This window comes from Topomyia yanbarensis, chromosome 3 (assembly GCF_030247195.1).
Source record: "Topomyia yanbarensis strain Yona2022 chromosome 3, ASM3024719v1, whole genome shotgun sequence".
Classification (NCBI taxonomy): domain Eukaryota; kingdom Metazoa; phylum Arthropoda; class Insecta; order Diptera; family Culicidae; genus Topomyia; species Topomyia yanbarensis.
The window spans coordinates 191,421,985-191,435,695 of NC_080672.1; the positions used below are offsets into that span (position 1 = coordinate 191,421,985).

The 13,711-nt window shown below is 37.9% G+C and overlaps 1 protein-coding gene across 17 annotated transcripts in view; it reads left to right on the forward strand.

Annotated features, from left to right (window-relative positions):
* Positions 1–13,711, forward strand: part of LOC131690091 (uncharacterized) — a 547,209-nt gene extending 533,498 nt beyond the window's left edge. For 15 of the 17 annotated variants that reach the window (XM_058975604.1, XM_058975607.1, XM_058975605.1 and 12 more), the window contains 2 exons: positions 65–698; positions 13,584–13,711. Coding sequence is in view for 2 of the 17 variants with exons in the window: in XM_058975618.1 (XP_058831601.1) it covers positions 13,584–13,614 (31 nt within the window). In the remaining 15 variants the exon portion in view is untranslated. The remainder of the gene's footprint in view (positions 1–64; positions 699–13,583) is intronic. The other 2 variants (XM_058975618.1, XM_058975625.1) reach the window with 1 other exon arrangement.

Genomic DNA, 13,711 nt, shown 5'->3' on the forward strand with positions numbered 1-13,711 from the left:
TACTGGAAGTGTGATTGTTTCTAGTTTTAAACAATTAAATTTAAATAATTAATATTATTTACAGTACACCCGATCAAAGAAAATCAGCTCAACTAATCTTGTCTCAACATCCTGGATCTGGCAATCAGCCAACCAACATTAAATCGATACAATCGCAGCAGTACCAACAACTCCAAATCCAGCAACACCCAACAACCCTCAAAAAAGGACCACATAGCAATTACTGCTCAAACGAACAACAGGAGTTTACGAATGATGGACACATCGGAAAACATTTCATCGGCACATTCTGCCTTAAAACTTGTCTGCCACTATTTTTACCAGTAGTTACCTTCCTGATTTAGAGAAATCGGAGTCATGCACAAACGTCATATTCCACCCTTGGTTCCTACCAGTTCCTTGCATGAAAATATCGCTTCCTCCACAGTGCTCGTGATTCCATTCCAGCAGCAGCAAGCAATTAAGGTTTCCTCCAGACCATGACCATCATCCTAAAGGTCGGTAGCAATAATGTTCAACCGACGGTACAACCTGGTCAGCAACCGCAATTAGTGCAATAGATCCAAGCCAAATGTAGAAGACCATTGACCAACTGCAAAAAAAGATAGCAACAGCGAATTCAAACACAGTAGCAGCAGCATACTATACTGTACCATGCGGTGTGCAGGAGGACTTTTTTATTCAGTTGGTGCGGCAAGGTGAGACATTTTTATAACCTTTTACATTTCTTATAAAAGAAATGTATAGAATTCGTTCAAACTTTCAAGATTTTTTCCGATGCCCGGAGGGCCGAGTCTTATATACCAATCGACTCAGCTCGACGATTTGGGACAATGTTTGCAGTTTTTTTTGAATTATCTGCCGAAATTGACAATATAGATTAACAATTTATATGTTTTTAGATAGCTTTAACGAACACCTTTCAAACAAGCTATAGATTGTATCGATTTTGTTGGCTATTTTCGGCAAATTTGAGACTAAGAGAAACGAAAGCAATGAAATTGAAAGACGGATAGGTATTCTAGAGCGAATCAGTTATAAACTTAGAACGGAAAACTAGAACTAGGCAGGCTCATATGGGCATGATTGAAAGGAAATGTGAAGAATTTTTTGCCTTCTGCAGAGTAGGAGTTGGGCGTTTCACCCAAGTCTACCGCATGGTCTATGGTAGAACATAACTCATCATCATGTTTTACCGCCGACGCCGGCGTAGAACCTTGCGGCAATTAAAACATAGTAACATACAAGCTATAGATTGTTGAAATCGGACTATTATCAAAAGAGATATTTAACATTAAATGCGGACGAAAGATTTTTATCATTTCCCATTGCCAGAAATATGACCAAAAACATGTAATCTATTATTAACGCCAAAACGGCTTATTTTAGGTCAATAGTATCTTCGGAGAATTTAATGGAGGTAATATGCCCTTTCTTTTGGTATTGTGCTTTTGCTGATTAATCCCCCTATGAGTGAGATATTTTCACAAATTTTCTTGGAAGTGATTATATCGAAATGATGTCTTCAGCAAATTTGTAGCTCTTACTTTTGCGAATAACTTTACTGAAGACTTTAAATATCTATTTTGAATACTTTAAAAGTTATGGCTTGTTGTTTGTTGATTACTCTTTGTCGCCTATTTATTGTTCAATATAGTAATAATCCATTGAAATAAGCTAAACATTATTTCGATAAAACAAATTTTGTATTTCATTTTACTATCTACAACCGCTAGAAATAATCACCGAATACTTCCAAGTTGTCTGGAAGGAACTTGATAACTTATCAATACAAAAATGTTCATTTGTGCGAACCTTCTGACTGCAATTTTTCTAACTTATAATCACAGACAAACAGACGTAACACGAGATGAATTTTCATCGCCCACAGAAAAAACGGTCGATTTAAATTATGAAAAATGCGCCATTTCACCGAGCGTGGCGCTTGTGAAGCGATTTTGACACATAGCCATAATGTGTAAGAGCATGTTCAGGAGCGTTTTGTTTTGTATAGGAGTTTCAAAGTAGAACTGGAACTGAAAGATTCACATCCCCAGCAGAGCGTTTTGTTTTATAATTTCGAACAGTTTTATTTTAAAATTTAAAACTGTTATACGATGCCGTTCTATTTGTTGCTAATTTTAAAACATGTTTAGAACTGTGTTTTAAATACATGAAGAGTACTCAGCACAGACACTTAGACCCGATAGACTGGGGAAAAATAAATTTGAATGCAGTAACGCTGAAGGCATGGCGGGACATGAATTTTAAACTGAATAGAAAACCCGCTAAAACTGCTGCTGGGGACAGCAAGTTCTAGTTTTAAAATTTTCAGTTTTATTTTATAGAACTGTCAAAATTATGCATCTATAACTGAAACACTCCTGAACATGCCCTAACTTCGTTACCGCAAGCACCCGAAAACCAAGATGAAAGGAAAGAAAGGTGGAAACATTCGTCACTTTTAAGGTTGCACAGAGAAAGCGCAAAATTCGCAAACGAAAAAAGCAGTTTTTTTCCACACCGTATGTCAGATCTTCATAAAAATCAATCAGCGTATGTAGAATGTTGTTACAGTACTGCTGATTGATTTTTATGAAGATCTGACATACGGTGTGGAAAAAAACTGCTTTTTTCGTTTGCGAATTTTGCGCTTTCTCTGTGCAACCTTAAGTATATTAGTTTTATACATGTCAAATGGAACAAAGTGTCCGCGACTCATAAAATAAGTAAACATCGTCTAACTAGACACCCAGATGGTGCTAGTTACTGACGAGATGAATTCGAAACACAAAAAAAAACTTAATTTAAGTTAGGTTTTGTGCCCTTAACGCGCAAAGTGGTTTAATCCAATTTTCCCTTATGGGAATTAATATTGCATAATGCAAGGCGTTTGGCTCCCGAGCCAAAAGACAAGAGTTCGTTTTCGCTTTCTCGTCAGCAAACCTGAGCCTCTGTGCTTGCTTCCCGGGACATCACTCGGGACAAGTAAGTTGCTTTGAACGTTCACATGTGTCGTGTGAACTGTTTGGAATTTTTTTTGTGTCTAACTAGTGCTAATTTGGGTACTAGTTTAGATGGTGCTAGTTACTGACGAGATGAATTCGAAACACAAAAAATAAAACTTAATAAACATAAAGATCCGAACGAGCGTCCTGATTCTTTAGCGCACGATGAAAAGAGAGAAAAGGCCGAACTTCACCACGGATCTTCCGATTCGAACACTTCTTGACACTTTTTATATCGAAACTATCGATAAAAATAGATATGACTGAACCGAATCAAAACCTCTGGCAACAGAAGAGCCCACTACCGTTTGTTTATGTTTTCCGTTTGTTTTATCGGTTTTATGGAAGAAATATGGCAATAGTACTTATACTTGGAACAATGTGACATCTTGTATCGTCTTGCCCGAAAACATAACCGCCATTATCATTTTATGCAAACCAAAACAAACAAAATGGTCCAGAATGTGAAATGCATTCCTGTCGAAGTGTCCAAGGCAAGAATTGTTCAAAATCATTTCGTATTTTCCTGCACGACGCTGATCGGTGAGCAGATAATTTTAGGATCTTGCCAATTTAACTGGTTCGGCGTAACGAATCTAACCGGATGTATGCAATGGATTCGAATTTGTCGATCCGCGGAACTGACGGAAAAATTCAACTTTGGCATGGTGCAGAAGTTACGAAAACTGAAGATACGCTTAGACCATATTCAATCTAGATATATTTAATGATCCGTCGCAACCCAACAGTATCGCCGAAAGGGTTTTTTTTCAGGACCAAAAGAATTAAATTATATTTTCCTACGGCGATTGCTCATTACCATCCAAGACGAAGCACCCACTGGACAATTGGAGACCCAACCAATTTTCAAGCGAATGAGCTTTCTATCAACCGGAACGTTCCCCAAGTTGTAACAAAATTAAACTCTTCCATGGCCTACATAATGAGTTTTCACCTACAGAAAGCGTTAAAAATGAAATCGTTGATGCGAATTGATCCTGATATTGGCAAGGAAATTTTAGGGGTTGTATCTCCGTGATCTTGATCCAATGATGACCTCGATAGCACAGCCGACTCTTTAAAAATAGGCTACATAGCCTTGTTCTTATAGTAAAAGTAAACGCTAGCATGGAAAATAAAATAAAGAGTACAAGATGTCTCCGGGATTCCAAATGAGCGACGGCAAAGAAGAGTAAATAGAGACAAAAATCAATCATGCGACCAATTGACGACAAAAATTGTTTTCTTCACACAAAAAGAAAAACAATTTTGTTGTTGCTTAATTTCCCGTAACAATAAATGGTTGTGTTGGGTTTTAAAAATGAAGTCGTAGCTCTGCATTCTTTAAATTTGTCAATTGCAATAATTATGCCATGGAAAATTTAAGTACGTGACATAGGCGATTTTTCTATTTCGCTCTTCAAATATACCAACTGCAACATTGCTCCTACCTTTCATCTACTATCCTGTAATTGACAAGCGGTGTGGGCATTGTTGCCAGTACTTCCATTGAAAAAAAATGTTGTCCCATGCAGTGCTGGGAAAATCATAATCAAAAAAAAAAATCAAACCGCTATCATGGCTGATAATTATCGCTTATGACTTTTTCGAAAATTCTCACTGCCGATAAAATCATGCCATGATCACTCTCTTAACTATCAAAAGATCATCTCACAAAAATCACTACCGATTTTTTCTTGCCCTCCATCAGTGGTGATTTTGATCTGTGGTCTAATTTGATAATTGAGAGGGTGATCACGGCATGATTCTATCTGCAGCGAGCAATTCGGACAAAATCACAAGTGAGCATTATCAGCCATGATTGCGATTTGATTTAATTCTTGGATCAATGATCATTATCTATTTTCGAACATTATGGATATGTTAAATGAGCCAAACTGAAATTTTTTCCAACTTTTTGGGAAAGTGTTTTATATTGTAGGGCAAGTTGAGGGCTGTTGAAAATCAATAGTTTTGGACATTTTCAATGCACAGGGGGGTCCGCCGATGCATCAAAATGGATTTTTTTGTTAACTTTTTGGGAAAGTGTTTTATATTGAAAGGCAAGTTGAGGGCTGTTGAAAATCAATAGTTTTGGACATTTTCAATGCACAGGAGGGTCCGCCGATGCATGAAAATGTAATTTTTTTCAACTTTTTCGGAAAGTGTTTTATATTGAAAGGCAAGTTGAGGGCTATTCAAAATCAATAGTTCTAAACATTTTCAATGCACAGGGGATCCGCCGATGTGTCAAAATGGATTTTTTTTTCAACTTTTTGAGAGTGTTTTATGTTGAAAGGCAAATCGAGGGCCGTTGAAAATCAATAGTTTTGAACATTTTCAATGCACAGGGGGGGGGGGGGGTTCCGCCGATGTATCAAAATGGAATTTTTTCAACTTTTTGGGAAAGTGTTTTATATTGAAGGGCAAGTTGAGGGCTGTTGAAAATCAATAGTTTTGAACATTTTCAATGCACAGGGGGGTCCGCCGATGCATCAAAATGGAATTTTTTTCAACTTTTTGGGAAAGTGTTTTATATTGAAAGGCAAGTTGAGGGCTGTTGAAAATCAATAGTTTTGGACATTTTCAATGCACAGGGGAGTCCGCCGATGCATGAAAATGGGATTTTTTTCAACTTTTTGGGAAAGTTTTTTATATTGAAAGGCAAGTTGAGGGCTATTGAAAATCAATAGCTCTAAACATTTTCAATGCACAGGGGATCCGCCGATGTGCCAACATGGAATTTTTTTCAACTTTTTGAGAATGTTTTATATTGAAAGGCAAATCGAGGGCCGTTGAAAATCAATAGTTTTGAACATTTTCAATGCACAGGGGGGGGGGGTCCGCCGACGCATCAACATGGAATTTTTTCAACTTTTTGGGAAAGTGTTTTATATTGAAAGGCAAGTTGAGGGCTGTTGAAAATCAATAGTTTTGGACATTTTCAATGCACAGGGGGGTCCGCCGATGCATCAAAATGGATTTTTTTCAACTTTTTGGGAAAGTGTTTTATATTGAAAGACATGTTGAGGGCTGTTGAAAATCAATAGTTTTGGACATTTTCAATGTTTATATTGAAGGGCAAGTTGAGGGCTATTGAAAATCAATGGTTTTAAACATTTTCAATGCACAGAGGGTCCGCCGATGCATCAAAATGGATTTTTTTTCAACTTTTTGGGAAAGTGTTTTATATTGAAAGACATGTTGAGGGCTGTTGAAAATCAATAGTTTTGGACATTTTCAATGTGTATATTGAAGGGCAAGTTGAGGGCTATTGAAAATCAATGGTTTTAAACATTTTCAATGCACAGAGGGTCCGCCGATGCATCAAAATGGATTTTTTTCAACTTTTCGGGAAAGTGTTTTATATTGAAAGGCAAGTTGAGGGCTGTTGAAAATCAATAGTTTTGGACATTTTCAAAACTTTGATGTGTCAAAGTGGAATTTTTTTCCATTTTGTCACATCGGCGGACCCCCTGTACATTGAAAATGTCCAAAACTATTGATTTTCAACTACCAACAACTTGTCCTTCAATATAAAATACTTTCCCGAAAAGTTGAAAAAATTCCATTTGACACATCGGCGGACATTGAAAATGTCAAAAACTATTGATTTTCAACTACCAACAACTTGTCCATCAACATAAAACACTTTCCCGAAAAGTTTAAAAAAATCCATTTTGACACATCGGCGGACCCCCCTGTGCATTGAAAATGTTCAAAACTATTGATTTTCAACTACCAACAACTTGTCCTTCAGTATAAAACACTTTCCCGAAAAGTTGAAAAAAATCCATTTTGACACATCGGCGGACCCCCCTGTGCATTGAAAATGTCCAAAACTATTGATTTTCAACTACCAACAACTTGTCCTTCAATATAAAACACTTTCCCGAAAAGCAGAAATCGTTAGCAATTGGATTATTTTGCATCCCTACATGTGTGCTTGATCGCTCTCACTCCCAAACTCATTTGGCTAAATCATCATCATAAGGAGTTTCTTACAATAATCATGTACAATACCATCAACCCCGATTTTGCATCTTTTCTATCGTACCTGATTTTCTCAACTTCATAATCCTGATCAAAAAAAAATCATAATCAGGCCGTGATCACAGGCGGTGATTTTGTTGCAATGATTTTTTGCTAGCACATTATCGCTTCAGAGAAAATCACTAGCGATTTTTTATGGTTGTGATCATAACACAACATGATCAGCAGTGATAATTATCACTGATGATTTTTGATTTTTGGTGATTTTCCCAGCACTGGTCCCATGGTTGCCAGAATCACATTGTGTGCAATGTGCTCAACAGATGTCGCTAGTATACCGTGGGCGATGATTTTTTTTGAATTTTCTTCGATCTGTTACGTCTGTTTGTCTGTGTTATAACCATCAATCGATCTGAAACCAGGAGGGTGTCACTCCTGTCATCCGCTATTGAGATATACAGACTTTGACAGTAGTCAACATATGTGGGCCTAGCCGGCTCTAGGCCCATGTCGCCCGTGCAATAGCATTGGGTTGTTTTGATTGCAACAAAGGCAGATGTTGGCTAGGACAAAATGCCTGCCTAGCAGGGGCCTGTCTGAAACATATCGGAAAATGAAAAGCGAAATAAATAACTCCAAGCAACGGCGTAGCCAAGAGAAGGTTTTGGGGTTTAACACCATACAACCCCCCCCCCCTCCACACCCAAAAAAAAATATTGGATTGAAGTTGAAAATTTATTGACGCAGACTGATTTAATTCAATATTACAATAAAAATTATCTGATCCGTAGATTGATAACCTGTTGTTGTAAACGTCATGAGGACTTTTGATAAATTGTCGGAATGGGGTCCTGATATGTAACTGATCTATTGGTCTTGATTTCACAGTTGTCTAATAGCATCAATATCAAATTCCTGCCTGAAAACATTCCAATAGAAAATTCCAGAGTTCTGTAATCAATCATAATCCTCAGATTTATTTTCAAATTGAGCTCGTTTTTGTAGAAATGTACTGTACTAAGGGTCTTTATTTAATAGGAAGCGAAGTTAAAATTGATTTAATGTCTATGAAACATAGAACTGCTCACTAAAAAAATGTATAACTTTCAACATTTGCTAAAAATGTTTTCACCTTCTCATTCACTCTAAAATTCGTCAATCTAATCCCGACCCGAAGAGCCGAGTGTCATATGCCAATCGACTGAGATCGTCGAGATCGGAAAATGTCTGTTTGTGTATGTATGTGTGTGTATTGTAGCGCGCACGACGTTGCTACGGATTCAATCTGCCCAATCGTCCCACCTTTCCGAACAAATGGCTTAAGCGCCACCTCTTTCGAGGACCACTTGTCGTGCTTTAGGGTTGCCCGACCAGAAACCCAGCCTCAGGGCGGGTCGATATAGCGAAGGTTTAGAGGAACGACCTAGCAGACGCAACTGAATCGAGAGGTACTCAGTGTCATGCATCAAATTACCCGAATAAACCAAAGAAGTTCGCATTCCTATCCGAAATACCTAAGAACACCACTCGTATTGTCTCATCACTGGAAGAATGCCTCAAAACCCAAATAACTAAACTGAAAAGAGACTCGAGTGGTGGGGCTAAGATTCCCAAGTAGCCCACTTGGAGTAAATATCACCAAAAAACTACAAACTACAACGACGCGAAACATGAGATACCTCTTCAAATTCGTAATCTCTATGGGAACATGGCTAACACTACAACTTTAACACCAAAACATCATTTACCGAAACAATATTTAACATTACTAGATTTATTTTAATTCTCTAACATTTTCACAACTTAACCTAGGATTTTTCTACGGTGCTGCCTATACTATTTTTGTTCCCTACTGTGTGCGGGTGAGCGATCGCTATTTCCTACCGGGCTAACGTGCCATATTGCGGCCGAACTTTAGTTTGCCGGGTGCGTGTATCGGCTAAACTTTAACGAACCATGCGCATGTATTTTATAGTGCTACTTACAGTCTTTTTTCTGTTGTTTGCCCACTCACATTCGCACTACTGCGATGACTGTCCTGGTGCGGCGATGCGGTGGCGGCGATGTATCTACACCGGCGGTGATGAATCTGTGCAGGCGGCGATTAAGGATGTACCGGACGATTACAGATGTTCCTCTGCGTACAGGATGGATAACTGCTGGCAGTGTCGGAACGCCGGACAAGCTGCCAGCAACAAAATACGTACACACCGGATGGTCGTGACGTTAAACTTTGCTGTGCAAACGTTTGATGAATCGTCGCACTTCTGGCTTTTCGGTTGCAGCGCCAGAATATCCCAAACTAGCGCGTGGGTCTAGAGCGCGTCGGTGGGCGAAGGGCGGTGTGGCGGGCCGATGAATAGTGCCAATCTAAACGGTAGAATAAAAGCCGTCGCACGGCTATCGACACCGTGAACACATTGTCTCTTTTTATAAGCACCAATTGTTAATTTACCTTTTTATTCAGTTTTCTAACGCACACAAATTTCCGCACTTCCTACTGCTAACTTCCACGCAACACCTAAGAACAGACAATTGCTAATTGGCAAGACATCTCACATTTTTAAGCTAGACAAACCTTTCGACACCGCGGGAGAAATTTAACTAACACGCACTCTAGCCTCTTTCACAATCTAGATTGAAATGGATGAGAAGCTATTCCTAAAACCCTCAGATAAACGATTTTTGGTTCTAGATACCCGGAAGTACGTATTTTTACCGAAGTAAAACTCGTATTTCGAAAAACGAACTTCTTGGACAATTGATTCTGAATCGCTATCTCATTCCCTCTCGAAACATTTGCATCATATCATTACGCGTTAATACCCTCACTTGCGTTCAAATAGTTTTTCTGGTCGGGCGGTTGATAAGACAACGACAACGAGATCCGTTCGGCGACCGAAACTCAACCACTTGCTCTAGTTTGTGCAATTGTGAGCAGGGATGCCAACGGTACCGATAAACTACATTTTTTTCGATATATTTACATTTGCACAAGCCGTACAGCCCGCTACAGCGACGCATCACTACAGCTCTTGCCAGAACAGTAGCCAAACCGAGTATATTTTCCCGTACAGCAGTAGAATACATTTTTGTTTTGCTGCTGTACTCCGACTGCTCGGTGAGAGTGTGGCGTAGTAAAGTTTGTTCTCTCGCTTTGTACATTTTTCTCTGCATAGTCAAAGGGAGAGTCCCGCACACGAAAGCGTTGATGCCGGCAGTGGCGTAAATGAGCCGCATGCATTGTAGTCATTTTTGAATAAAAATATTAAAAAGATTGAAAGTATTAAAAAATGTAAAATAAGGAAAGAGAAGCTGTACCGCTCGCGTCTGGTGGCTGTACTGGGGACAGTAGTTTTCTGTCATGTTACTGCTTTACACACAGGCAGCCGTGCAGCGCTGGGCGTCCTGCACTAGCGAATGACAGCAGCATCGAGAGAGAAATGAGAATGTAGGCAGAAAAATTACAGCCGTGGAAAAGGTAGGCATTTTGCATCCTTGATCGTGAGACAGATTGGGAAAGAGAAAAACGTGCGTGCGCGAGCGGATAGTACGTTTTAGCCGCCTAGTGTTCATTCTTCCTCCTACAGAATGGAAGAAGTGAACACATATTTGCAACAGGGAACTTGGGTTACCGAATTTGGAAGTTATTTTGACTTCTGATACACGTGATCGCTACAGTATGTGGAAAAAAATGTGACCTCTGTTTCTCAGAGATGGCTGGACCGATTTGCACAAAGTTAGTCTCAAATGAAAGGTACAACCTTCCCATCGGCTGCTATTGAAATTTTTATTAATTGGACTTCCGGTTCCGGAGTTACGAGTTGAAGAGTGCAATCACACAGCAAATTCCCATATAAACTGAAATGAAAAAATTTCAAAATCAAATTTGTATTTTTGATGCCAAATGACTTTAAAATGCATGAAACATTGAGATGTTTGACAAAAATTGACTTCTTCGGACTTTGGTACATTTTTGCCTTTCGCATATAGAAATATTTCTCATTATGCAATCACTCTAAAAATCGACAATCATACCGGCCCGGAGGGAGAATGCAGTGAGGGGTTGCTACTTTAAAATTAAAACTAGTTTAAAATTTCTTAACAAGTTGAAAATTTTCGGCAGGACCTGGACCTCCCGGATCTTTCTCCATGATCCGCCGCTGGTTTCAAGCGATGTTTCAGTATCACATAGTATCTCAAGATCGTGGTTGTCGATCCATTGTATGTATGTGCAAATCGTACTGAACATGTAATAGCAGGTTCTGATCGATTTTGATGAGCATTTGACTTTTGTTGTATGACCAATTATATGTATACGTCAAATGTTTAAAAACAGTGATTTAAGGTCAAGATAGCATCATTTTGAAACCGCCAATTCCGGAGGTTTAGTATCTTCGATGAGTTTTACAAACGTTAAACAGCGCATCATTTGATGAAATTATTTTGACGATATATCGTCCAAGAAGTATTTATGGTGAATTTTCTCAGGCTAATATTCATGACTACAATAAAGTCTCAACAAATTCGCTAGACACGAACTCTGTTACTATTTTCTGAAAAATTTATTCTGTATAATTTTAAAACTTCAAAAATTACGGTTTCGGCCGTTTGGACGGTATGATCGATTTTCACCAAACTCCCACCAAACCGAATTTCTGGCTTCGCCGCTGATTTCATGTAAGTAGAAACAAAGTCGTTCTACACTCGTTCACAAGAAACTTTTTCGAATGCTGAATATCTATTATAATACATTGAAACCCCGATTTTATCAGCCAAATATGAACATATGTTTGATGGGCTCTAGCAGACGAACAAGACTGAATTCGAGTAAATCCTTTCTTGAGCATGTTTTCCTTATCATGAAGATGGAAATATGCAAAAATAAAAAATTCATCATAATCAGAAATAGTTATCAGACTACATCAAGGGACGGGAAGAATATTTTAACAGCTTCAGTTTATTATAAAGAAAAAAAATTGCCCGCTTTAGTCAATGTCCCCATTTTGTCAGCCTAAAATACGCCATGAGACTGATAAAAATGGGTTTTTATGGTATGTATTATTCACTGTGTTTCACATTAATAGGTATATTTCATTTTTGGAGATTTTTTTATTGCATCGAACTACAACAATTTTTAAGTTTTTCAAGGGGTCATTTTATAGACTTCTTCCAAAATTTGGCGTACCTATTCCAATTCGTATACCAATTAATTGGTATACTTAAGGGTTTATATGTTGCAGATAGAGAAAATACTGAAATTTTCAGCTTTTTTCCTACACAATATTATGAAAGCTTATTAAACAATTTTTCCTAATAAGTTTGTGAAAATTATAAACTATTTGAAATTTTTTAATAGTTTTATTTTTTATTTAACCGTGATTTTTTTAATAAATAGTGACCATCGCTTCACAACGTAGTCTATTTTTCATGGCTTGCGGTGAGCACGATCTCTCGAATTGCTGAACTGTTTATGGAATAGAAATTATTTTTTAGTATTCTTTACAGATTTAACTCGCCGCGCAGATAGCTCTGAATCAGACCCGCTGGTGCCCTAAGACGATTTCGCTAGATTTTCAGAGCACTATGCACCCAGTGCATTAACGTAAGTGACGGAAGGTTATCGAAAAGATTCGTGAAAATGAAAATTCCAGTAATGATGATGATTTTCTCAAACGGTTCGTTTTCGAGAGGTTTTTATTACTTCGTTAGCATTAGAATTAGCGATAATAATTCAAATCAAGGATACTACTGGGAAGTCACCTTTAGAAAAAGTCGATGTCGAAGTAAAATTTGAAATTATGCACGCATGCACTTCAGAGATAGCGTGATATCAGAAGCTGCGTTTTCATTTCAACGCTTTTTTGTGAAAAGGGCGATACTTACAAATGTAAACATAAGGTTTTTTTCATACATGCGAATGAGGGCTTTGAAACGCAACAAATTAACCTAATAATTTGGATTCTACGATATTGATTTCTTAAACTACAGCAAAAAATACAACGGGCGAAACTGTATTTTTGTTTGTTTATTTAAAGTTTCGCCCTCCACGCTCCATGCAAACAAACAGGGCGATACTTTTTTTTGCTAGCAGTTTAGAGGCGAAACTGTTATTTTCATATTTTTTTTAGGATTATCAAGCTGATACCAGCTGTAAATAGTAACAATGATCGCTATTGAAAAAAACACGGACGAAATCGGTGGTGTAGAACGGTAGTTATTGTAAAAAAAAACGTAAGGGCGATACTTCAATGCTGATAGCCCGATCAGAATGAAATAACAAGATTATAACAGAACACAGTTTTTGTAACATATTGTGTTATAAATTAGGTCTCGTTGGTAGTTAAAATAACAGAAATTTATAACAAGTAACAAAGCGAGATATAGTTTTGAAATATTTCTGTTATGTGTTTCTGATCGGGAGGTGGGACCGAAAACTGTTAGGTGGATTGAAAACGTTTTTTTTTTATTTCGAAAGGATCAGTACCGTGTTTAGTACATTGTAATGTAATACCCTATTCTTCTTTAGAAAGCTCGAGTTCACTCATTTACGGATATTTTTTATTATGATTTTTTTTTCAGATCAATCACCAACAACATAATATCATGGTAATCACCCAGCAAGAGAACGCAGTGATAATGGGCCAACAGAAAACACAACATCAAGATGCTCGGAAAGGACTTTCTCTTTCGGTATGTGTTTACTTTCG